Raw genomic sequence first — 26330 nt, 5'->3', positions numbered from 1 at the left:
CTGGAGTTGTGTATTTTATGTCGGTTTCCTTTTAGTTATTTTGGTATCAGTATGAGAGTCAAAATCTCTTTAGGGGTAATAATGAAACAAACAATTTAAAAAGTGGCTTGGCACTATTATTTACAAAAGGATCTGAATTTCCATGTGTTTAAATACAAGATTTTTATTATAAGAGACAATAAAAATAACTTTGTGCATCAAAACCACTACTTTTCTGCTGAAACATTAACTTTCAAAAGTCAACAAATTTGGACAGTTAAATGTTACATTTCTTGACAAGCAGTTTCTGTCAGTCTCTGAGTAACAAAATAATGTATTTAAGCCATGAAATAAACACCATTCCACAAAAGAAGCAAAGCACAAGCATTTTCACCCCTTATGCACATTATCACATCTGTCAAAACCTTAGGCTGGCTGTCGGTTTGAATATTAGAACATATTAGAATATTAGATCAATGACATAACACATTCATGGGTATCAATCACCTCACTAAATAGTTGCAGACTAAGAAAAATGTAAGTATTACCTTACGATCCATCTGTTTCCACATTTACATCATATGAATTTCACAAAATCAATGTTTGTCAAAAAATAACATGCACAATGTGTTAATATTTATGAGAGCAGAGGACCAGAGAGTACACGCATTACCTGGAAAATACACACTACCGGATAGTTTGGCTACATTGTCGCTTTCAAAGAAGAAGAAGAAAATTGCAGCCAAAATAGTAGCTCTTCAACATGCTGTCTGTTAAACATTTACATTTAGTCATTTAGCATTTAGTCATTTACTTACAAATGAGGAAAATGGAAGCGAAATCAACAAAAGAGCAACGATATGCAAGTGCTATGACAAGTCTCAGTTAGCTTAACGCATTACATGTTGCAATTTTTTTATTATTATATAATAAAAAGAAAACAGATCGATAGAATACAAAAAGATTAGAAAAGCTAGTTTTTTTGTTTGTTTGTTTGTTTGTTTGTAGAAATAGAATTAGAATAGAGAGTGCTAGAATCAGAGGGTCAAATAAAGATGGAAGAGATGTGTTTTTAGCCAATTCTTGAAGATGACTAAGGACTCAGCTGCTGGGATTGAGTTGGGCAGGTCATTCCACCAGGAGGGAACATTTAATTTAAAATTCTGTGAAAGTGATTTTGTGCCTATTTGGGATGGCGCAATAAAGCGACGTTCACTTGCAGAATGCAAGCTTCTAGAAGGCACATAAGTCTGATGTAATTAATTTAGGTAAAGGGGTGCAGAGCCAGTGGGGGTTTTGTAGGCAAACATTAATGCCTTGAATTTTATGCGAGCAGCTATTGGTAGCCAGTGCAAATTGATGAAGAGAGGCGTGATGTGCATTCTTTTTGGCTCATAAAAAATTAATCTTGCTGCCGCATTCTGGATTAATTGTAAAAGTTTGATAGAACTGGCTGGAAGACCTGCCAAGAGTGCATTGCAATAGTCCAGCCTGGACAGAACAAGAGCCTGAACAATGAGTTGTGAAGCATGTTCAGAAAGAAAGGGCCTGATATTCTTGATGTTGAATAAAGCAAATCTGCAGGACCGGACAGTTTTAACAATGTGGACTGAGAAAGTCAGCTGATCATCAATCATAACTCCAAGATTTCTGGCTGTTTTATGAAGGAGTTATGGTTGATGTGCCTAACTGGATGGATAAATTGTGATTAAACTATGGGTTTGACAGAACCACAAGCAGTTCTGTCTTGGCAAGGTTGAGCTGAAGATGATGTTCCTTCATCCAGCAAGAAATGTCTGTCTGACAAGCTGAGATGTGAGCAGCTATTGTCGGATCATCAGGATGGAATGAGAGGTAGAGTTGAGTTTCATCAGCATAGCAGTGACATGAAAAGCCATGTTTCTGAACGACAGAACCTAGTGATGCCAATTTAGACAGAGAAGAAAAGAGGTCCAAGAACAGAGCCCTGAGGCACCCCAGTAGTTAGATGCTGCGACTTGGACACCTCACCTCCCCAAGATACCTTGAAAGACCAATCTGAGAGGAAAGTTTCAAACCACCAGAGTGCAGTAAAATTAAACAAGATAACGTGCATAATACATAAAGCACAAGAGTATAAATTTGTTCTTCACTCGCTGAAATTAAATCGGAATGATCAGGACACACAGTGAAATACTTCACACTGCATGGTAAAGAGAATAAATTCCAATCCAGTTGAAAAACTTTGCTGGGTTAGTTAACATAATTCAACGTGTGTTGCATTTGACAGACATTTTTATGCACAAACTTGATTTGAATAATTTCTATGATAAAAGTGAAAGTGACGTGACATTCAGCCAAGTATGGTGACCCATACTCAGAATTAGTGCTCTGCATTTAACCCATCCGAAGTGCACACACACAGAGCAGTGAACACACACACAAACTGTGAACACACACCCGAGCAGTGGGCAGCCATTTTATGCTGCGGCGCCCGGGGAAGCAGTTGGGGGTTCGATGCCTTGCTCAAGGGCACCTAAGTCGTGGTATTGAAGGTGGAGAGAGAACTGTACATGCACTCCCCCCACCCACAATTCCTGCCGGCCCGAGACTCGAACTCACAACCCTTCGATTGGGAGTCCGACTCTCTAACCATTAGGCCACGACTCTTTTATTTGAATAATTTCTATGATTTTCTATTCATGACTAATCTTGTTTTTTTGTTGTTGTTGTTTCATAACTGTGGCAAAAGATCAACTGTTAAATGAGTGATCTTACATTATCCCTTAGCAGATTTTGACTCATATGTAGCAGCATAACAAAAGGAGAGCCTAAGGAGTACGTACTGTAGCTGCATGGTGAAAGGAACAGAACTCCTGGAGTATGTTCTCACTGGATAAAGGGAACAAGACTAATGAAGAGGAAGATGTGAGAAGGTGATGGAGGCAAAATGTTAAATGATTCACTGGGGTGACTTGGGGAAAGTGATACGAGGGGATTTCTGGACAGACGCTTCGGGTTGAAAGTCAGCAGTTCTAATGTCTGACTTCAAGTCACACATTTGGAGGGTCACAGTTCTAAACTCAAGCCTAAGGCAGTGTACTCACAAACAAATGCCCTACTGTACTGCACTCTCAATCATGCTAGAGTCACATTGCACCGCAGGACCGGTGTGGCAACAGAATAGATGTTGTACAGAATCATATGAATGAGTAAAAGCATGTGGAAAGCAATGAGTAAACCAAGAACATTTATATTGTGTAGCTCATGAACCATGCAGGGTGACCAGAGGCCAGAGAATTAAATAACCTGGTGATAGTAACAACACTTTAATTTGTTCTATATAATCTAAAAAAGTACTATAATATATAATAGGCCATTTCATTAATTTTCCAGATGAATGTAGTCAATAGTTTCTTTCACACAACTTTTTCTGTAAATTCAATTCCATTTTTATACAGGGATTTAGGATTATAACAAAATAAGGCAAGTTCATTAGTCCATCCATTATTAAAATGTCTGACACAAATATTTGCTTCTAAATGCAAAACAGTCTGAAATTTGAGTCAACGGTTTAGGCCTCATTGACCATCTGTAGCATGGCAAGATGTCACTTAAAATTGCAAACTCCAATCTGATGGCTGACTGATACTCAATTCTAGGGAGACAGGGTGAACAGGTTTTAATTTGTCCAGTGGGAAACAATATTGTATTATCAAGGTTCCAGCATGCTACGATAAGAGTCTCAGAGATGGGGGGTAAAAAATGCTGGATTTGCCTCTTTTACCAAAATAAGTTATTGGCACTGAAAAGATACTGGAGTTATATAAAAGGGATATACAAAGTGTACTATACTATATTGTCATACTGAATTATATAAATGTTCAATCTGTTTAGGAAAATTACAAAGTATCCAGATCACTGTGTTAACTGTTTTGAGAACAGTGACCTGAGTTTGGAGAAATGTGTCAAATTGATTAAGAAAAACTGTAACTAAACTAAGGACTGGTGGTGATGCTTTTTTTTGGTCAAAACAAATGGGGGGAAAAATGGGAAAAAAAACTAACAAAAATACTGATAAGATAATAATACTATGAATTTTACTAAGAAAAATATAAAACCCACTAAGGATTAACAAGCTGCTGGATTCATGAATATTAATCAGGCTGTGCGCGTTCGCTTGAACTGATTTGCTGAAATAAAAACAGGGAAGATAATAGGTGAGCGCCAGCCAATGAGATTGTCATTTGCACATTAGTTCCACCCACTACTGGAGAACCCGGCAGTTCTTAAACGCTGAAGAATTCCAAAGGAACTGTTATTTTGAAAGAAAAAAAATACAACAAAGAATATCGTTTACATGTAGCGTGTCAATTCTGCATAGTATGTGACACTCTCTCTTTCGCTCTCTCTCTTTGCATGTGAGGAAAAAGCAAAGCGATGGTGAGTTGTGCACCTTTACACTAGAGTTTACGTTACGTCAAATCCAGGTGTGCTGCGCATACATTGAGTTGAACTGAAAAAAAAAAAGCACAGATCACTTGACAAAGAGCGAAACTCTGAACTCTATTAAGACATTCTCAAAGACAACTTTTTGTAAAGGTTTATTTTATTTATTTATTATTTTGTTTGATATGTTGATTTGAAGCGTCAGTTTTTTAATTATTATTACTACAGTCAAACCTGAACACAGAGAAAGCATTTTGTCACACAAAACATTAAAATTCTATAAAAATTTAACAAAAATTAACAGAAATGTTTTATCAGAGCTTAATCCTTCTGGGTTTGATCTGATTTCAACCTCTTATTTCAGTTTTCTGAATTGTTTTGGTTATATGGTTTAGGGATGGGCATTCCAAGCAAAAATAATATTAGAAAATCGCAGGGTATTATGCACCCCCCCGCATGCACGCACAAACACCCATCAACTGAGAAAGAGGGAGAGAGATGGGATTTACACTTTACAATCTGTATTATAAACTGTTTTATTCAGAAGATATATGGGCTACCTTAACTGAAGCCATATAATGTTCGTAACATGCTGAAACATATTAATATAATATACACAACCGAATGATAGCACTCAATAGTCGTACAGTTATAAATGAAATGCTCATATGGCTAGGATATTTCCATTTTAAAAAAAAATGGAACCCCTAAAAGGAATAGATATGAGATAGAGGAAAAATATACTTCAATATCTTGTCGCAATCATATCATTGGGCAATTATACTGTATATAAACTGCAGGCTAGAAAGCGGCTAACCATGTCCCTTTAGTGGCTCCATAAAACGCGTTATTTGTTTTCCGTGCCTTTCTGAATACGGACTTAGCCACACCTCTAACCCAGTCGGGGGTGTTTGTTGTCCGCACAGGACTCTTATTTGACATTGTCCTAAGTTACTGTAACCGTTATATGCTAAGCAAATCTTTTTATGCCACAAGTCTACAGTTGTCTTTGACAGCTTTTAGGTGTGTTATTGGCAGCACCACCCTCTGCCTACATGAACGCTTCTAAATACCGTGAATAATTATATATTACAAATTATTCAGAATTTGAAATGTATTTTAAGAATACTATTCTAGGGCCATATGAAATCCGTTTTATTTTTTCCAAATTATTATTTTTTTTCCATTAGAATTTTTCTCAACTCCTTTTTAATGGATAAATTCAATTAATTAATCAATAAGCATGTCTAATGGATTAAAATCATGAAACTTTCACATAGGGCTGGGCGATATATCTAACGATATAATCATGCGCATCTAGTCAGTAAATCTGGTTCCCTGATTAGCGCTTAATCGCCATCACCTGCTTTCAAATGGACCGGCATTTAATAGACAGAGCCGTAGATCACTGACAAGCTACGCAATATCGCGTTCATTATCGAAGGCGATTCATCTGGGATAATGAACGCGATATTGCGTAGCTTGTCAGTGATCTACGGCTCTGTCTATTAAATGCCGGTCCATTTGAAAGCAGGTGATGGCGATTTAGCGCTAATCAGGGAACCAGATTTACTGATTAGATGCACATGATCATATCGTTAGATATATCGCCCAGCCCTACTTTCACATCAATTTATTAAAAGTTTAACAAAAATTACATGTTTAGGGCCCTATGAAATGTTTTATTTTTTCTTCACCATATGTTTTAATGTTACATAATTCTGTGTTTTATCATATCTAATTATTTAAAGGCATAATTTTTTTTTTTTTTTTTTTTAATCTTAAAATAGACTTATGACGTTTTTTTTTTTTTGTACCTCAGAAATTCCTTTGTGTATTTACAGTTTTCTGGTTATCAAATGAAGGCATTAAACATTAAATTAATTTATCTTTTAATTATTGAAAATTAAGCAAACTTAATTTTTTGGTAAACAAAGGGAATTTAATATTAAAATTAAAACATGGAAGTCATTTTGTGTGATTATTCCTTAAAAAATAATGTTTGTTTCTTTTTAGTAGTAGTAGTAGTAGGCTATGTACATTCTGCTGAACAACAGTAATACATTTCTTGCAAATACTTGTCTTTAAATTAAACCAGACTTTTATTTTGACGGGTTGCAGTGAATACCTTTACAGTTCTGTGTATGTAATATGATGCAAGTTTTACAGTTCTGAGGATGTTGTTAATGTGTTTACGTCCTCATTTAGAGAGACACTGAAATCATCGCGAGCATCACGCACGCTTCCATACGCGTGTGATAAACGCAACCGCGCCTCTGCGCCATTCATTAACAGAGACACGCAGAACATGCAGGATTCATATTTAAATCGACTTTTCCGGCTTTATATTTACAGACACTAGTCCTTATCGCGATTTAAGTGTAATGACCTACTTTTGATTAATTCATTCAAAATTTGTTATTGGATTCACATACCCCATCAAACTGAAAATTCAAATCATATAACCCTAAAACTCAATAAAGTCCGCGTTTTCCACATCACGGAAATCATAGGGCCCCACTATTCCCATCAACTGGTCAAAATGCACAACATCGCTGTATGCTGCTTGAAAGACTGTGGGAATGCGTGAGAGACGCTCTGAATGAATGCACATTCACTCTCTGACAGCAGATGGTGCTAAACTGTAGAAAATACAGCCCTTACCCTGTTAACCCCATAAATAAAGCAGCTGCTACTTTCTAAAACATATTTAAATAATTTTAAATAGCCATTCAGATTTGTGGATTTGCTATGGTGTTCAGCACAGCGCCAAATACTTAAATATTTAGAATTAATAGGCTATTCATTTTCATGTAACTTTTTTTAAATTTTAATCTGGACTACAACATGTCCTAGATATTGTTCGAAAGTGTTTTGATTCTTTATTGTTCGTTCACACTTTGCATAAGGGCCTCATTAGTTAACATTAGTTAATTCATTAGTTAACAACTGCCAATGAAAAATTATTCTGAACATTCATTCATCTTAGGCCCCATTTACACTGTATGGTTCAAGTGACCCAATTCCGATTTTTTCCTCTCATGTGGCACAGATCGGATATGACCGGTGAACGTGTAAGCAGGAAAAAACCGCATGGATTCCGATTTTCTCAGATCGGATTCAGGCCTCATTCATATGTGGTAATAAATCGGATACCACCAAATACGTGCATTTGCGTGTGCCATGTAAGCAGACAAATCGGATATTCCCCAGTAAATGAGAGTCGTACGTCATTAAAAAAGTGACGTCAACTCAGGTGGACACCACCAACTGAGATCACATGATTTATTATAGGCGCGATGGAGGGATACACACAGTGGAGCAATGCGGAGGTTTCATGTCTTTTAAGTCCTCTTTTTTCTCCGCCGTACGAGACCAATGTTTTGCTGATTTTTTTGTTGACTTTTCAATATATTGTGGAAAGCAAAACACTGTATAATTTTATTGACATCTGCATCCATTGTATTTCGTGCTGTTTTACTTCCTTTTCCGGGTCAGAATGTCTACGCTTGGTAGTTTCAGCAGTGTATAGTGTAAATGCAAAAATCGGATACGGGTCACTTTTAAAAGATGATGTAAGCGGGTCGTGAAAAAAAATCGGATATAGTCAGAAAATCGGATTTGGGCATCAAGACCTGCAGTGTAAATGCAGCCTTAGGTTTTCCAATATTTAATAACACGTTGTTAAAATCGAAAGTTGCAACTGTGTTATTTAATGAGCTAACAAGAACTAAGACTTGTATTTTTTAACGAAGATTAATAACTTCTGTAGCAAGTGTAGCTATTGCTCATTGTGAATGTTAATGCATTCACTAAGGTTAACTGATGAGGTCTTATTGTTTAAGTGTGTGTCCGTGTGTTTGTGTGTGTGTGTGTGTGTGTGGATGTGTTGGTTTTGCTCTCTTGATGTTTTAGAGTTTCACCCTGTCATTGCTGTGTACTTTTTTTCTGCATTGTGTCAGATTTTATTATACTCGATTTTCCATTCATTTCCTATGGTCGGTCATTTTTGACCGAAGACCACAAGTGTGGCTATTTTTTTAATGACCACTTAGTCTGCTCAAATCATGCCCTCAGTTTTTTTGTGTCCACATTCCAAATGCCATTAAAGTCACCAAGTTTCATATCAGTTCGATGAAGCTGTGATTAAAAAAAAAAAAAAAAAAAGTGGCAGAAAAGTACCAGAGGTTAAACTGGCTCTATTCACTTGATTGTAAGTGCCTCACTATAACCAAGATTTTTTTTTTTTTTGTAATTGTTTATCAACATTATGTTACAAAATGCTGTTAAATGAGCCGGAATACTACACTAAGGTTTAATGCAAAGACATATAAGCAATGTGATAACATGATAAAAACATTGCATTATGTTGCAGCTTTTCATGAATGAGAGAATGAGAACTAGAGCACTGATTTATTGTGTGGGATAAAGCTGATTCACACAGCAGCTGTCTGAATCACAATGGACAGTGTTAATCACAGTACAGCTCCTCTCCCATCACAGGAGACTGGCACAGACTGACCCCGAACCCAAAACAGCCTTCTCCTCTCACAGCACAAGAGCTCAGCTGCCATAGGTGGGCTAGCTGTGATGAAATATGGGGCTTCCTCAGTGTAAAGTGTAACATGGGTGTGTGCAATAAAAGAACTTGGATGTCAGTGAACTTAGGGATGTACTTATGCTTCTTTAAACAAACTTTAAATCATCCTCATAAGTGTACCTGAGACTAATTTAGAAGGGCACACATGGGCGGACATTAGGGCTGTCACAATATTAGATTTTTCACACCACGGTTATTGTGGCCAAAAGAATTCACGATATCCATATATCGCAATATCTACAGAAAACTTGGGGAATCAGCCAAATTAATTTTTACTTTGTTTATTTAGTTTTTATTTTTACCCACTGAACATAAGGATACTGATAAACACAGGGCACACGCATTTTCACTTCGAGAATAAAAGTTACGCCTTCTTTCTTTGCGTGAACATTTGGGCGGTGTTATGCAAATCTTCCCACAGCATGAGGTAGACATGTGGGGGTGTGTTTAAACAAGGCGTTTTAGGAGGGCGTGGACGAGTCTTAACTTTTATAAAGAATATTTCATTCAACTTTACAGATCTTCTTTATGCACCAAGAGCTTGTAACACTCCAAAGAGAAAGAAAAAAAAATGAATTGCATCATATGACCCCTTTAAAAAAGAATAATAATAAACATGACAAAAACACAACAAAACTGCTAAAACTAAAATGTAAATAAAATAAATAAATAAAATAAAAAAGAATTAAAAATAATGGTAAAAGCAATAATAGATCTACAAAAAGTGGAACAATGTACAGTATATCCACCACAGACATTACCCACAAGTTTTAAAATGTCTAAAGTAAATACCCATGAGTTCTATCAAGAAGTAGCATCAGCTTGATTAAAATGCATGCACTGAGCATTAATCGTCCTTTACTAAATGATGGCAGTGTCATGAAATGCATGTAAACAAACCAGCCAACATATAAAGACATTTCATGGCGCCAGCCTACAGTAGGATCATATGTTGGATATTGATTTTACATGCTGCACATCTAGAAGAATATAATGTGATCGTGAGCATAACTGGTCCTGGATCAGCTTTACCTTATATACTGTACATGATCTCTGCCTGCTGTCACATGACACTCTCATCAGCCTCTATCTTCTGCTAGATGTTAACATAATCTAATTACATTAGAACATAGCTGGATCCACTCTCCACTAACAGATGCCCATTAACTGCACACCACAGAGCAGATCTACTGCCAGATTCAGAAAACGAATACATGAGAACTCTATCTGTAGTAACAACCACGCACAAAATCATTCAGCTATAAATCTACAATAAGAATCAATATAACACCAAAGTCAGAATTACGGTGATACTATGGTAACATTAGATGGAAAAACCATGATACTTAACCATAGTGTTTACCATACTCAAGTGCCACAACATTTACATGTTTCTCAAAAAATACCATGGTATTATCAACAGTGCATGTCAAAAAATCTTTAAAAAATCCAATTGCATTACAAAAAAGTAAGAGCATTATAATGGCACAGTAGGGTAATACCATGGTACTTCCACCTACTGTACCAAGACATTTATATGGTACTAAAAAAATAGCAAAAAATACAGCAATACTATCAACAATGAATGTCCAAATATTGCATTATCGTGGTACTATCAATGGTAAATGTGTAAAACAAACCACAAAGAAGCATTAGGCCTATAATATTCTACTATGACAATACCACAGTACTCTACCATGGGCTTATCATAGTACTCTTCCAAATACCTAGAAGTTAGAGTATATGAATAGGATAATAATGCATGATTAATACATGGCACATTTACAAGATTATGCGTTTGTAGTTATTGTGGTGTATTATGTAAATACTATGGTAAATATGAACAGTAAAGTCCTTACTTGTTGTAGACCACATTGGATATCATACAATGCATGACAATAATGGTTAAAGAAACAGGTTAAGAGAGTTCTGCAGTAACTGTGGTCATTTTTGAGAGACAAAACTACTGGAAACAAAACACAGTAGTGATATTTACATAACAATGTGTGAAAAATGTAAGGGCGCTATCATGGTACAGTGGGGCATTACCACACTGTATGAATGATGGCATTTACGTGGTACTTTACTAATACTGTAGTTTTACAGTGGTAAACTATCCAAAAAGCACCGTACTTTTTGAATACAGATCCCTCACGAGGAGTTCTCTCTTCGGAGAGCCGTTATTCCGCTATCGCTGCTTAATAATGAACACAAATCAATAATAAGTGAGTCACACCCACCGTCGATGTTCTCTCTGTCGCTGATGTGCTGCAGGTTGCAGCCCGTGTCCTCGCGGCTCAGCTCCGGTTCGGGCCGGTACGGCTCCAGCCTCGAGTGCGCGTTCCGCCGGAGCTTCGGGCTCGACGACACGCAGCACGACGTGCTGTTCCCCATGAGTCCCGGTGTGTGCGGATAAACGAGCGGCACTGGTCGACGGAGCCCCGCCGCAGATGATGGGCGTTACAGCTGCGGAGGACGGGATGAAACCCGGGCTGCGATCCACGAGAAGATCACTCCCGTGACAAACGCTCGTGTAACGACATCAGCGTGTTACAATCACGACTGCCCTCAGCGAATCAACACATAATCCACGCCGACTGCTCTCGGGGAGGTTTATGTGCTCGTATGTATCGGTAGATTATTCCATTCCCACGCGTCGCTGCTGCATCGTATCGTTCAGCTGTCAGTGTATCACCGAGCTCACTGTCGCACACAGACACAGAACGCGAAACAGCTTCCGGTTCAGCGCATGACGTCATTCCGAACGATACATCTCGTATCTGTTTGGAAGAGATTGAAATATTAATACGATATGGATGGGTGAATGATAGATTTTATCTGGCACATATGTCTTTTTGATTGGCTGTGCACGTTGAACTGATTACACATTAGTCAATGAATGGAATCTTTCTGTTTGTGTTGTATTCATGAAATAAAAAAGTATTTTTGATGTAGCCTACAATAATCTATTCAGCGTCATGGGGTTGAATAACCATATATTATAGACTATGTTTGTATTTTGTAGGTTTGTATACTGCATGCAAAGTTACAATAAAAATTAAACATGTTTTTGTTGTTGTTGTTGTTAGTCAGATTTTTGATTGCTGATATTCAAATTTAACATATGTTTTAATGGAAAAAAATAATAAGGTATGTAAAATACTTAAAGTTCACCAGTTACTTCAATCAATCAATGAGTCATAATATTACTGACTGTTATCAATATGTATGTATGTATGTATTCATTTATTTATCCAACATCAACAAAAACCATCTAAGAAGATGGTACAGAAACTGCATCTGACATGGCAGTTATGATTAGTTACAGGGACTGTAATGCTGCTCAAGTACACACACACACACACACAATGTAAATAACCTATACAGTGGCATGAGAAAGTTTGGGAACTCCTTGCAGAATCTGTGAAAATGTGGATCATCTTAACAAAATAAGAGAGATCATACCATCATCAAGTTATTTATTTTTTTATTTACTACTGTCCTGAGTAAGATATTTTACATAAAATATGTTTACATATAGTCCACAAGACAAAAAAAATGCTGAAATTATTAAAATAACCCCCTTCAAAAGTTTGGGAACCCTGGGTTCTTACTGCTGTGTGTGGTTACCTGGATGATCCACGACTGTTTTCTGTTTTGTGATGGTTGTTCTCAGTTAAACTGAGCTCTGTTCTTCAGAAGAATCCTCCATGTCCTGCAGATTCTTCAGTTTTTCAGCATCTTTTGCATATTTAAACCATTTCCAGCAGTGACTGTAATTTTGAGATCCATCTTTTCACACTGAGGACAACTGAGGGACTCAAACACAACTATTAAAAAAGGTTCAAACATTCACTGATGCTCCAGAAGGAAACACGACGCATTAAGAGCCATGGGTGAAAACATTTTGAATTTGAAGATCAAGGTAAATTTTACTTAATTTGTCTTCCGGGAAACATGCAAGTATCTTCTGTTGCTTCCAAAGGGCAGTACTAAATAGAATATATATATATATATATATATATATATATAAATATATATATATATATATATCAACGAAATAAGAAAAATGTGTTTCCTTCTATTTCCTTCAGGAGCATCAGTGAATGTTTGAACCTTTTTTAATAGTTGAGTTTGAGTCCCTCAATTGTCCTAAGTGTGAAAAGATGGATTTTCCCCATTTGTTTGTGTGTGTGTGTGTGTGTGTGCGCGCCTGGTATTCCCTACATTATGGTGACCAAATGTCCCCACAAGAATAGAAATACTAGTCATTTTTGACCTTGTAGGGTCTTTTTTTCAAAACCCAAAAAAAAAAACTCAATCTAAATAAAGATCAAATTAAAAAAACAAAACGTTTAGAGTAAGGGGATAGAACATTCAGTTTGTACAGTAGGTATAAAAAATCATTAAGTCTATGGGAAGTTCCCATAAAACATAGAAACCTGTGTACTGTATGTGTGTGTAAGCATGTTGGAAGGCACTGCCACCTAATGACTATTCCTGGTAACAACCCTATATACTTTTAAACTCAACACCTGCCATGTTTGTAAGTGATAAGTGACGTGACATACAGCCAAGTATGGTGACCCATACTCAGAATTCGTGCTCTGCATTTAACCCATCCAAAGTGCACACACACAGCAGTGAACACACACACACCGTGAACACACACCCGGAGCAGTGGACAGCCATTTATGCTGCGGCGCCCGGGGAGCAGTTGGGGGTTCAGTGCCTTGCTGAAGGGCACCTCAGTCATGGTATTGCCGGCCCGAGACTCGAACCCACAACCTTAGGGTTAGGAGTCAAACTAGGCCACGACTTCCCCATCACTAGGCCACTTCCCCTAGTTAATTATAGCCTATTAAATTGTATAGCATACCCGGTTAAAGAAGTCACTGCTTGCCACTGATATATATGGACAGTAAAGTTGCTTCAGTCCAGTAAGTGTTTATCTTGCAATATTACTAACAATATAAAAAGTTATTCTTACATTTTCTTACAAAAACACAAGGAAATGTTTATAGAATCATACTAAAGGCCTGTTACTACTGAAAAAGTCTAAACTATCAATAAGCAGACAAGGCAGCAGGATCACACACACACACACACACACACACACACACACACACACACACACACACACACACATACACATACAGCAAATTTCTGATCATGTTAATCATTAAGAGGCCTTAGAAATGAATTCATCAGGTATGGGATTTATAGGGATAATACTGCTTTAGAAGGCATATTGAGAATATGGAACATTGCTTAAATATTGCTATTGCTAAGCATGCACAATTATAATGTTTACAATTAAGCAATTGTAATTAAGGATAGTTATAAACTGTTGAAATCCTGTGAGTTATGCGGGGTTACAGAAAACAGAAAATATGATTAAATATAAAACAAACACACCCAGGGAGAGTCCTTTTAAAACAATTATGCCTGTGTATGATTGTGTGTGTGTGTGTGTGTGTGTGTGTGTGTGTGTGTGCAATATACTTGTAGATCTACAAAAGCTATTGAATATCACCTACAGCGACAATATCTCTGTAAACAAGACGCGATCATTTAGAATGTAAGTACGATTACAGGTTCTGTGACCTTTATCTGCTCCAAACAAAAGAGGCTTTATTTAAGCTCCACACAAAAGGCCTCCTTAATGAAGGTTCATATTGGCCAGCGTTGTGTTTATGTTATCAGAGCCTGGCTTGATTTAATGTCATTGACGTCATGGACACGTCATCATATCACTAATTCAAACCGTTCTGTTCCAAACGTAAATTCCAAAACTAATGTAACAATATTGAAGACTGACATATAACAGACTGTACAAATATACAACAGATTGTCTGAAGAGGCAAGACAAATACAAGGACAATATTAGCAATATCAGGTATTTCTCATTTCCTAGTCAGCCGTTAATAAGTAGGTTATCACATCTTTCAAGACTGTAAGGCAATGTAAAGGTTTATGTCATGGACAAGCGCTACACACTGCACACTATCCATCAATGCAATGCAGCAACGCCCTCTAGTGGTTTAATGTGATACCTGCACTTACTAAATTCAATAGAACAATCGGTCATCATTTAAAAGCAGGAAGGTCAGAGATCACAGGTCATTTGCATGTGCATTTTTTCATGGTAGCTACTTTTTTTGTGAGGATTTCAGATTGGAAAGTTGTGTCTAAAAAAATGGAAAACACTAAGACATGGATAGATGCTTTACAAAACCTAAAATATAGAAACCTAAAATATATATATACATCTCAATAAATTGTTAAATTGTTAAATGTGAGCCGAAATCATCACAATTAAAAGAATCAAAGACTTAAACTACTTCAGTCTGTGTGCACTGAATTTATTTAATTTTCGCAGCATCGCAATTTGAGTTGAATTACTGAAATAAATGAACTTTTCCACAACATTCTAATTTATTGAGATGCACCTGTATGTTAACAGTCCAGGCGTGTTAGATTGTGCTCACGGCTCTGCACCAAGTCATTTAAACTGAACCTTTAATTAGAGTGGGTTGATATCAGATAACGTTTTCCTTTCATTAGCAATAAAAAGATCATTACGATGTTTTGACAGACAAACCCCATCCTTAATTATCATGATATTATCTGAAGACAATGAATTAGTACTCGAAGGCTGATAATTTGCTCATTTTGATTTCCCAATTCATTGCATCATTTCTTTCCATTTAAGACTCTACAGGAGAAATGATTATTATTGTCTAATAGACTCAAACAATGACACTGTTCACAAATTACAACATACAGATGATTAACGCAGCATATGAACAATGTTTACAGAGAGCAATAGTGTCAGTGTGCACAGCTGCATATGAAGCGAGAGACTGTGTGATGCATCACAAAGTGCTTTATTGGACAGCGGTCATGAAATATACAAAAACCAGAGCCATTAACATCATCATGATCTCTATACTGAGAGTACTTAGCACCTTGCAGTCTCATTAGGTGGAAGTGAAACAGGAATATATTTTTGAGCAGTCTGATGCTCTGAGGCTTAGTTCAAGGGGTGAATGGCTGGTGGTCTCGCCAGGGGTGTCAGCAGACCCTTTTTACTGGGGCAGGAGCCCAAGTGAAATACTAATGTTACTCTGTAAATATTACAGATAGATCCTTATGTGTGGATGGGATTGACGTACAGTATAGGCTACAGACCTGAGGATCATTTTCTCTGATAATATATTAGCAACCAAGTCATTTGTGTTTGCTATTAGCTATTTAGAATCAAACTAGTGATGCCAGAATCCCAATTTAATCGCTTTTTGTCTAATGGTGTGGTGCTCTACGTTATGGAAACAAAATGTCCTCACAAAGATGACAATATCCATTTTCTCAGTAACTGTAACAGATAACAGTTAGATTTATTTTGTAATGAAATTACGTAAATGAAATATAACTAGTTACTCCCCAACACTGTCCAAAACAGTCTTACTGATGAATCAGAATCAGACAGTGTTACACTCTTGCTATTAATACACCCAAAGTGCTTACAATTTACTTTCTGTAATAAAAATTATATAATTGATTCTAATCTCAAATTTGTAAAATTTACAATAATTTACAAAATGGAAATCCTAGATACTAGGCTACATCAAATCTGTTCAAGTTTGTGAGGGTTGGGGCATTTGTGCTTCTCAGGAAGAGAAGTCTGGACAAGAAGTCAGCCCATAAGAGGAACTGAAACATGACTCAACTGGAAAACTGATCAAGATCAGGAGAAGGTTCATTTGTGGTTAAGAAATGCTGTTTGCAGTAGTTAACAGCTATAGTTAGCAAACTAAATCAACACAATAGTTCAACCCAAATATTCAGATGTGTGCAACGCATTTTACGGAGGACGAGGACTGTTTCCTGTGGGAGTAACCTACAATGCCGGTGTTCTGACAAATAATGCTGACTCACAGCCTGTAAGTATGTTTTCATATTTGAAGAATTTGCCACTGATGATTCAAATGTGAGTTTTGAGCAGTGTAGAGTAGCACTTGTTCTTTGTAGTTTCTCTGATCACAAATGCAGACATGGTTTTATGTGTACGCAGTGTGATACGCAACACAACGCGTAAAAACAGAGTATAAGTCATTATAATCTGTAATTATGTCAACACTGGATGCAACAAATGTGCCTCATTTGTAATTGGGTTTTATTGGTTTTGTCTTGTCGCACTGGAACACAGCATCATAGTATTTTAAGGGATGTAACATTTCCGTCTCATTGAGGTATTCGGCCAATCACAAAACACTGGATAACTGGCCAATCAGAGCAAACCTCTCTTTTCAGAATGATGAGCTTTGTAAAAATCAATGTGTTTTAGAAAGGCGGGACATAGAGGAGAAACAATAATGTACAGTATGTGGAAAATAATGTTTTTTTTTAACCTTAAACCACATTGCATTACACCAAATACACAAAATAATGTTCTTTTTTAGCAATCTCATATGACCCCTTTAATATCATCTTCAAAGAAAGATACAGTATATAAAACCTCATCTAACGTTGAAGACAAATCTTACTTCATACTGCGAGTAGATGCTATTCCATTAAAATAATCAGAGAAAACCATTCAAATAACCAGTAAGTTCCCACCTGACACATTTATGCATTTTATTTCATTGCGTCATGGTTGTTTTCAGCATATTTAAAGAGTGTCAGGTTCAAAATATTTCAAAGTCTGTCTCGAGTCGGATATATATTACCCCGGTGTGAATATTAGCCTAATTAAATCATGCTGCATGACTCAAGCGAACATGATTTAGTAATTTACCAGGAAGTGAAGTAGCTTCATGATTGTATGGATAAATAAACATTTATCAACATTTATGTTTATAAACCTTCTGATTTACAGCATATTTCTTTCAGCCAAAAGAAAAAAAAGGGCCTTAATCTTAATGGGCGAACGTCATGTAAAACATGAAAACCTTGTAAAATATAATGTATTTATAAATGTGATTATGAATCTACATTTATTAATCTTCATATAAATTATACTATTATCAATATGCAAAAAAAACTCACCTATGCTTTAACTATAGCCTGCTCTACACTCTTGAAAATAAAGGCTCTTTATTGACATCAATGGTTGTATAAAGAACCTTTAACATCTATGGAACCTTTCAAATGCAGAAAAGGTTCTTTAGATAAAATGGTCTTCAAAATCTTCTGTGGCATCACTGCAAAAACACCCTTTTGGAACCTTTATTTTTTTTAGAGTGTACTGTACCAAACACAACTGAGCAAATTAGTAGGTAAAATACATATTTATGAATGCTTATTAATATTTATAAACAAAAATTAACACCCATAATGTGCTCACCTTTTGAATATGATGGAGGAATAATTTTGGCCAAGTTTTTTTTTTTTTTTTTTTTTTTAATTCATTAGTTTACCATCTACACCTCCTCAATATCACATACTCTGCTCCTCATTCTCAGGATTTCTTTTTGTTTTTGTTTTTTAATAGATGGTATTGTCACACAAGCAGGAGTGCTGCTTCTCTGAATATCAGCACAGCATAGATTCTCCAGGACTGAGAGAAAACGGTCTGCTCCCAAATGCAAATAAGTCTTCTCCACATCACCTCTTATTAGTACTATTAAATATGAACTTCAAATGAGCATTAGATGACAGCAAAAGTAGTCTAAATATAAAAATAGAGGAAATAATCATGTCCTGTTCAATATACAATACTGTACAGTTGGCTGATAGCTGATATGGTACTGATATATATGGCATCCCTGTTCATTTTTACTCTCCCATTGCTAAACATATCCATATCTGTCTTGATTGATCAGTTAGGGCTTTGATTGGAAATATAACCAATTAAACTGAAAAAGTTACAATAAAAAGTACCAGCTGTTCAACACACAAACTCTAGCATCCGTGTTAGTTAACGGTCAGAAAATGTCAGCTTAGAGTCATATGTCATTGTGATTTGTGGGCATTTCCCCATCAACCATCCGATCCGTCTCTCTCCTCAGCAGCACAGATTCCTCCTTGAGTTCACATGGAAAGGACATAAGATGCCTTTAAATCTTGAATGCCATTTATTGAAATCAGATAAGCAGGCTTGCATTTCCATATCTAAGTGAATTGCACTGAATAGAATGAAAATGTCATGAAGAGTTACACGTGGCAATAGGTTGTGGCTACTGTTGCCTTGGCATTTGAAATGGTGAGTCTGATTGGGTTCAGCGGCTGTTCTGTCCTGTTGCCTTGTCCTAATGCCTTGCTTCATTGTTCACTGCTTATGCTTGATATTTCCCTTCTTTGTTCTTCATATTGTGTTTTAGGACAGAGGTCGTGAACCCTTCAGCTAAATAAAATGATTGCTTTCTGCCTTTTCCCAGTCTGTCACTGATAATGTGCATCTCAAAAGCCTCTTGTTGTCTTTGAGACGTCTGGAGCTGTGTGTGTTGGTGGTTCTCGGCCACAGTGGGGCAGTGTGGGGTTGTGGGATTGTGAAACCATAAAGCAGCAGCTTCTGTGGAATTTGGTCATAATTTTGTCAGATGGATATTAAGCCAAGAGTCTATTGACTTCATTTTAAAAGACGGCACATATTTGTCCATACACACCAACATAAGCAGTTTTGTGTGTATTATTTAATTGTTATTGCTGCAAATGTAGAAGTTATGAGCAGAGAGGGTTCTCAGATGTTTTATTTCATTTATTTATTGCTCTCCTTTGCCTTGGGAAACAAGGTTGCTGTTGCATTTCCACATTCAACATATAGTATTACATCCATTTGCATACAATACCACCACTCATTATTCAGTACCTTTATTAATAATGACACGCCATAAAAAAGTTTTCTTATTCTTTCCAGTAGCCGTATGTTAGATGTGGTCAGGTGTTCTACCCTGCTGAACCACCTCTTCTTCAAATATATCTTCCGAAGAGGAAGAGTGCAAAATTGGAATTTGTCTTATGATCTGGGACTTTTAGTAGTAAATTACCATACCATGGTAAAATCCCATAATGACCACATTTGTTGATAAAATATTTGTGACATATTAGTATTTACTTCAAAAATGTTCAGTCTACACCAGAAGTGCAAGCACTGATTTATCTTTAACCATATGCATGTACGTTTGTCCTAATTCATAACACTTAATTAAAAATATATACAAATGAGACCATTGTTATTATACAGTATTAATATATAGCTATGGTATAAAAGTTTGTTGTTCGTAAAATATTTTAAGAAGTCTCTTGTGACCATCAAATTTGCATTTGTTTGATCAAAAATACTTTAAATACGGTAATATTGTGAAATATTACTATTAAAAACAATGGCATGTTTTCAGGTTGAATCGATTTTAAAATGTAATTTATTCCTGTGATATTTGTCTTCAGTGTCACATGATTCTTCAGAAATCATTTTAATATGCTGATTTGCTGTTTAAGAAGCAATTCTTTTTATTATCAGAGCTGAAAACTGATATATTTTGCAGGTTTCTTTGATGAATAGAAAGATCAAAAGGACAGCATTTATTAGAAATAACATTATACATTTCTTGACTGTCCCTTTTGATCAGTTTAATGCATTCTTACTGAACAAGCAGTTCATTTAATTTAGAAATAAATGTAATTTCTTTGTTTCTTTCAAAACTTGACTCCAAACTTTGACATCAAACTTTTGATTAAATGAACGTGAATTGAATAACACAATGTTTTGATAGTACTGAATCTTTGAATTTGGCGAATCTGTGTTGTTATTTATTAATATGTAATTTTGTTATTTTTTTAGTTTTTACTCACGACACGTGAGATTGGGGTCTTTTTCGTCTTTGATATAGGATTGCTACCATAACAGTTGAGATAAAATTATGATTCTTCTTTCCTGTGGGTCTAATGCTGAATTGATAACAGTTGTACTTCTGAAGTAAAAGACTTTTGAAATTGCCTCCAAGCCTCCCTGCAGCGATGTGTAAAATTATGCAGAGTGGTGCGGCGCTTATATAAAGGTGTTTGTCTTTAACAATGATGTAACATGGATTTAGACAGGCATGAAACTGAATACCTCTTTTTTCACATTGTACTTTCATATAGAATGACTCATTATGTACAGTTACATCTCAGTTGTGCTATCCATTTATTCAGGTAAGCTGCCTCAAAAAATCATCTGAAAAACATATATATATATATATATATATATATATATATATATATATATATATATTAGGAACTTTCAGTGAATATTTTGAACATCATGTGATGATTTAAATCCAGTTCCTCACTAAAAGAGGAACTGGATTTAAATCTGATTTCAGATGATTATAATCAGAACCATTTGTTGTCCTGTGTAGTGTGAGGTTTTTCTTTCCTAACAAGATTTGACATTTCCTGTTTTGCACGATTGTGTTTAAATGTGATGAACTGGGTAAGTAAACGTCCTCAATGAATGTCTCATCATTATTCTTGCATTTATTAAATTAGGATGATTAATGGCCAGTCCGGCTTGCTGCAGTATATTACGTGAATTACTGTTAAACTGAACTGGTTTCATTAACTCTTGACCTCCAAAGCACAGATTATATTGTCTTTTCTGAACTTGAAGGTTCAACTTATTTCAAATTGCACAGTTGTTTTCCTTTCTTTCTTTCTTTTTTTTCTATTCTTTCCTGGAAAGTATGAAATGTGCAGTTTTTAAGATGCAATTTTGTTCTAAAATCACTTCCGTCATTTTCCAGCAAAAGACGCCAATACAGTACATATTCTTGTTAATATGTAAGAGACATTTTCTAAGATGTCTTGTTAGCATAAAATCACTAACAGCCTTTGTGATTTCAGTTAAAATGACCGCTGCAACATATTTTTATTAATAAAATAAAAAGTATTTATTACTAAATAAAAATTTGAGTTTTATGATATACTGTATGATTCATAAATAGTAGAAGTAAATACATTTTTGTGTGTTTGTGTATTTGTATTCTTGTGAATGATAGTCCAGACACATTTTTGCTGAGATATGAGAAAGCATTTTGTCTGTCACATTACGCAATCACATTTCCATCACAGTTTGTATTATTTAGTATTGCATTTTTATTTGTGAAATCATGATTTGCTTAGATATTGCTTACAAAGCTTACAATAGAACGGCCCACATAACAGTGTTGGATTTTCTCCTAATAGTTATAGATTCCAAATCATTTCTGGACATCGATTGGTTGTTACAGAGTTGGAGAGGTGAGATTTCCAGCTCGGCTGCCTGGTCTCTCTGAAGGAGAGCTGCTGGGACGAGAACCAAGGCGCTGCTGCCCGCATAAATGAATATGAATGTTCCACACCTCTATACAATCAGCCAGCAAGAGGCACTGATTGTCCTCCTCCAAGCACCCGGGTGAATTTTAAACAGCAGTTTTAAGCTGGGTAATTCACCTGGGAGAGAAAATCTCAACACATTACCTGGAAAAAGCCATCACGCTATCACTCAAGTCTTCCTGGTGGGAGATCCGGCTCTAAGCCCTCTTTCTGTAGAGCACTCCCGAGAGCTTAAGAGCCAATCAGATGGACAGATGTGGATGTAAAACTAACCCCCGTTTAACCTCTCCGGGGTTAAACTATAGCAGTCAAGCCTTTGCTCTTTCCTGTAGGTCACAGCCCAGTCAATAAAACGACATTATCTTCAGGACAGGCATTGTCTACATGTTTATTGCATGTCACCCGTGAATGCACCAGACGGTGAGCTCATGAATATCATAAAGTGTCTGTACGTATCAGTGGCTTTATGATTTTGTGCGCTATCGTTCTCCCTCCCACGCGAGTTTCCTATCTGGCCTTGAGGAGTTTCGCCCCGCCAGGAAATCTGACAGAGCTGTATATTCCCATTTCTGAGATGATGGTAACATTGCTCATTGTATTGGCAGCTGTCAATGTCAATAAGCAGCAATAGGCCGAGCCAGTGTTTTCACACAGTATTCTAATCTAATTATGATGCTTTGCTTTCTGCGTGTATCTTGTCACAAAGTAGAGCAGAGGACGTTTTGGAAATGGTGAGAGTATGTGTCCTTTATGGTATCGGAAACCGCTCTGAAATTGCGTAAACTGTTGAAAGTGGGTGTAGATAAAACGAGGGAACTGTTTGAAATGAAATGAAATTTTCTATATTCTGTCAGGATGTTTTTCAGTAATATTTTCACAATTGAAAAGTTGAATACAGTTCATGTGCTCTGTAAACTAAACATTTAAAGTGTTAGAGTTAATATAAAACAGATGGTTGTAAGTTAACCCTAAAATCATAGCACATGAGGTACATCGGAGAAGTAAAATATACAAACATTGACTGTACATTAATTGAATTATACATGAAAGGCCCAAAGTTGTGACCAAACGGCTAATAAAATATAATTGATAATATTTAAATTTAAATATAATAAATTAAACATTTTTATGTTAATGTTTATTTTATTTCAGGTAATGATTTTTTAATAGTTTTAGTTTTAGTCAACTATAATAACCCTGGTATAGTGAGGGAAAAATCTAAATCATATTTATTGTTATTTTTATATGCTGTCAAATAAGCTTTCATTTTTTAATAAGATAGGTAAATAATTTAATTGAATTTAATTAGGCCACACAAAGTGTTACAAAGACAGCTATGAATTTATTGAAATGTTACTTTTATCATGTATAATTAAATGGATCATTTAAGATATGGTGGATGGAAATTATAGTTGTTGGTTCAGAGGAAATCACATAATTCTTCACGTATATATATCCACTGTTGGACACTGTAAAATGAAATGAACTAGTGAAAGTGAGTTTATTTTATAAAAGCCTGCATGACCATAAGTGGCCATAGAAGAAACACCCAGAAAAAGCAGAGTCTTGGCCTGCACTTATGTTGACTATTATCTTGGTTTCCACAGAAACATGACACATAACTCCACAATCTGAGCCTGAAATTACACTCATTCACAGATCCCAGAACTGAATTACACATCACCAGAACACCCAGCACCTCTCAGCGCATTTCAACTAGTAGAGCCAATACAGAGGCATTACAGATATGCATTTAGCTGGGATATCGGATTACTTTTTTGCACAGGGCAATGCATCTGTCCCATGCAAATTGCCCCATTTGCACTGAATGTCTTCACAGTCCGCAAACGCTATATCATTGGTCATAGGCAATGAGCTGACAATCCACAGGCAGCCAGCCAAGTTTCTCTATCATGGCATAAATCTCTAGCAGGCATATGCTGCTGTCTAGCAGGCATTGTTCTGTAGCGCGTCTTCGCCTGCTGCGTGACTGCCGTCTATTTAAGGAATCGTTTATGCAGCTGTATTTAGAACCACCTTCTGTTTTAGGGATATCTATGAGCTTTCAATTTGGCCTCGGCTGGGAATTTTAAGACATGATTAATTTGTATGGTTTGACGGGCATGCAAGCATCATTTTTTACTCTTGATTTTTGTAAGATTTAGTATTTAGACAACTGCAGCGGTAATGTGGCCGTGTCGCATGGGTCGCTCGCGGGGGTGCTGGAGTATTACTGACTGACTGAGTCGTCGTAATTTTAGCCAATCATGTAGGGGAATTCCACTTACTGTTCTTGGAACCATTCCATTCAGGAAGGCACACTGAGCTTTAAAATGTCGGGAACAAACTGTCAGAGCTTCATTCTCATCGTACCCCCCATTCACACATGGCATTTGAAGTAGAAATGTCCCCCTAATTTAGTAGTGGAAAAGATCATAGAGTCTGTCAAACTCAATCTGAACTTTATTATTTGGCATTTCTGTTGAAATGTACTCGCCAACATCTATCAGTAGATTATAGACCCTCTCTGGCCTTTCATGCATGTCATACTACTGAGGTATCCAGCCATACAGGACAAATTTAAGGAAAGAACGCCAAAAATGCTCAATCGGTACGTTCTTGTTCTTATGTAAAAAGTAAATGTCCAAACAAGATAAATTAAGCACAAACCAGATGAATGTGATTCTCTTTTTAAAGATATATGTTGCTTCTTCTGCAAATATGAATCATTGAATATTAAAACATCAAAACGAAAGTTAGAGGACTAAAAATATGAAAGCCTTTATGCATGACCTTTGATATACTCCAAGAATAACTGAAAGCGGCACACAAGCTTACTGTAACTCACTCCTGTGCTATTTCTGTCACATTCCCGGGGCTATGAGAAGTATACAGACTATCAACTAAACTTTATACAGTGTGGCTCTTCATCATGTGATTTAAAGCAGTCTCTGTTAGGCATCTGAGGTGTTGTTGGTGTGCAAAGGTTATTCCTAACTCATAGCAGTTTGTAACCTTTTGGTAAATTGGCGGCTAATTTGCAAGAATTTGTAGGATCTTATGCATACGTTTTCATACAGCCTGCTTATTTCCCATTGGCGGTAAGATTTGGGGTAGAAGAGAGCACCATTCATTCACTCCCTCCCACCTACAACTCCTGCCAGCACCAAGACTCGAACCTGCGACCTTCTGGTTACAAGTCCAACTCTCTAACCATTAGGCCAAATAGTGCTCCAAATCAGTCACTTGGGAGTTAAGATGCTGCCTTAGAAGTTGAAATTGCAAAAGTAGCAATAGTTTTAGAGCAGTGCCATTGTGTTTATGTATCACTAGAGGGTAAAACCCAGGAACATGCTTATTCATGCAGCCTATTTATTGATTATCTTTATGCAGTACTTTTTGTCCTCCTTAGTTTTTGGAATTCCAAATGTGTCTGTTCATGCTACTGAACTGGAGATTTCTACCTATAATTAACTAGATGAATCATCATTCTCTGCTGCCATTTGTCTAATATAGACTAGGCAAATATAAATATTGGCAAACAACAATAATTCAGAAGCAATCTGCACAGTGCACACATAACTACCAAATATGTAAATCTCATAAGCAGTTGGAGCATGTTTGTCCCCTCTTCCATATTTCATATCACGTGAGTTCTTGCACCTCTAATTGAAAATGAAAATCAATCAGATGAAAATAAAATGAAACTAAGGAATGCTGCCCCTGAGGAAACCTCTTAAAGAGTTGCTGTGTATAGTTACATAACCTTTCCAGCCAGAGCCCAAATGGAACAAAAACAATAAATTACAGAGGGCAGCAGCTTTCTACCTGAGATTTCCACCAAGGCAAGCATTTTTACTGTTATTTTCCAAGTATCTTGCCTAACATGGAGTCATATTGTGTGAGTGCTCCTCTATCTTTCTGTCTTTGGATATGGTTTGGCTGAGAGCACAAAGGTTATTTACAGTGCTGGGATGGTCAGTGTATCTCCACAGGGTGTGACCAGCAAAAGAGAAGGAAGGGT

General features: G+C 36.4%; 1 protein-coding gene across 4 annotated transcripts in view; it reads right to left on the bottom strand.

Moving 5' to 3' along the window:
- The window catches only part of LOC109049359 (cyclin-Y), a 46458-nt gene extending 34670 nt beyond the window's left edge, over positions 1-11788 (bottom strand). For 3 of the 4 annotated variants that reach the window (XM_042751596.1, XM_042751599.1, XM_042751597.1), the window contains exon 1: positions 11248-11788. In XM_042751596.1, the coding sequence (XP_042607530.1) occupies positions 11248-11401 (154 nt within the window). In that variant the 5' untranslated portion in view covers positions 11402-11788. The remainder of the gene's footprint in view (positions 1-11247) is intronic. The other variant, XM_042751600.1, reaches the window with a different exon arrangement.
- Between the last annotated feature and the right edge of the window lie 14542 nt (positions 11789-26330).

This window comes from Cyprinus carpio, chromosome B24, assembly GCF_018340385.1.
Source record: "Cyprinus carpio isolate SPL01 chromosome B24, ASM1834038v1, whole genome shotgun sequence".
In the NCBI taxonomy this organism is placed as follows: Eukaryota; Metazoa; Chordata; class Actinopteri; order Cypriniformes; family Cyprinidae; genus Cyprinus; species Cyprinus carpio.
Note: the sequence above shows the minus strand (reverse complement) of the source record. Positions and strands in the feature narration are given on the sequence as shown.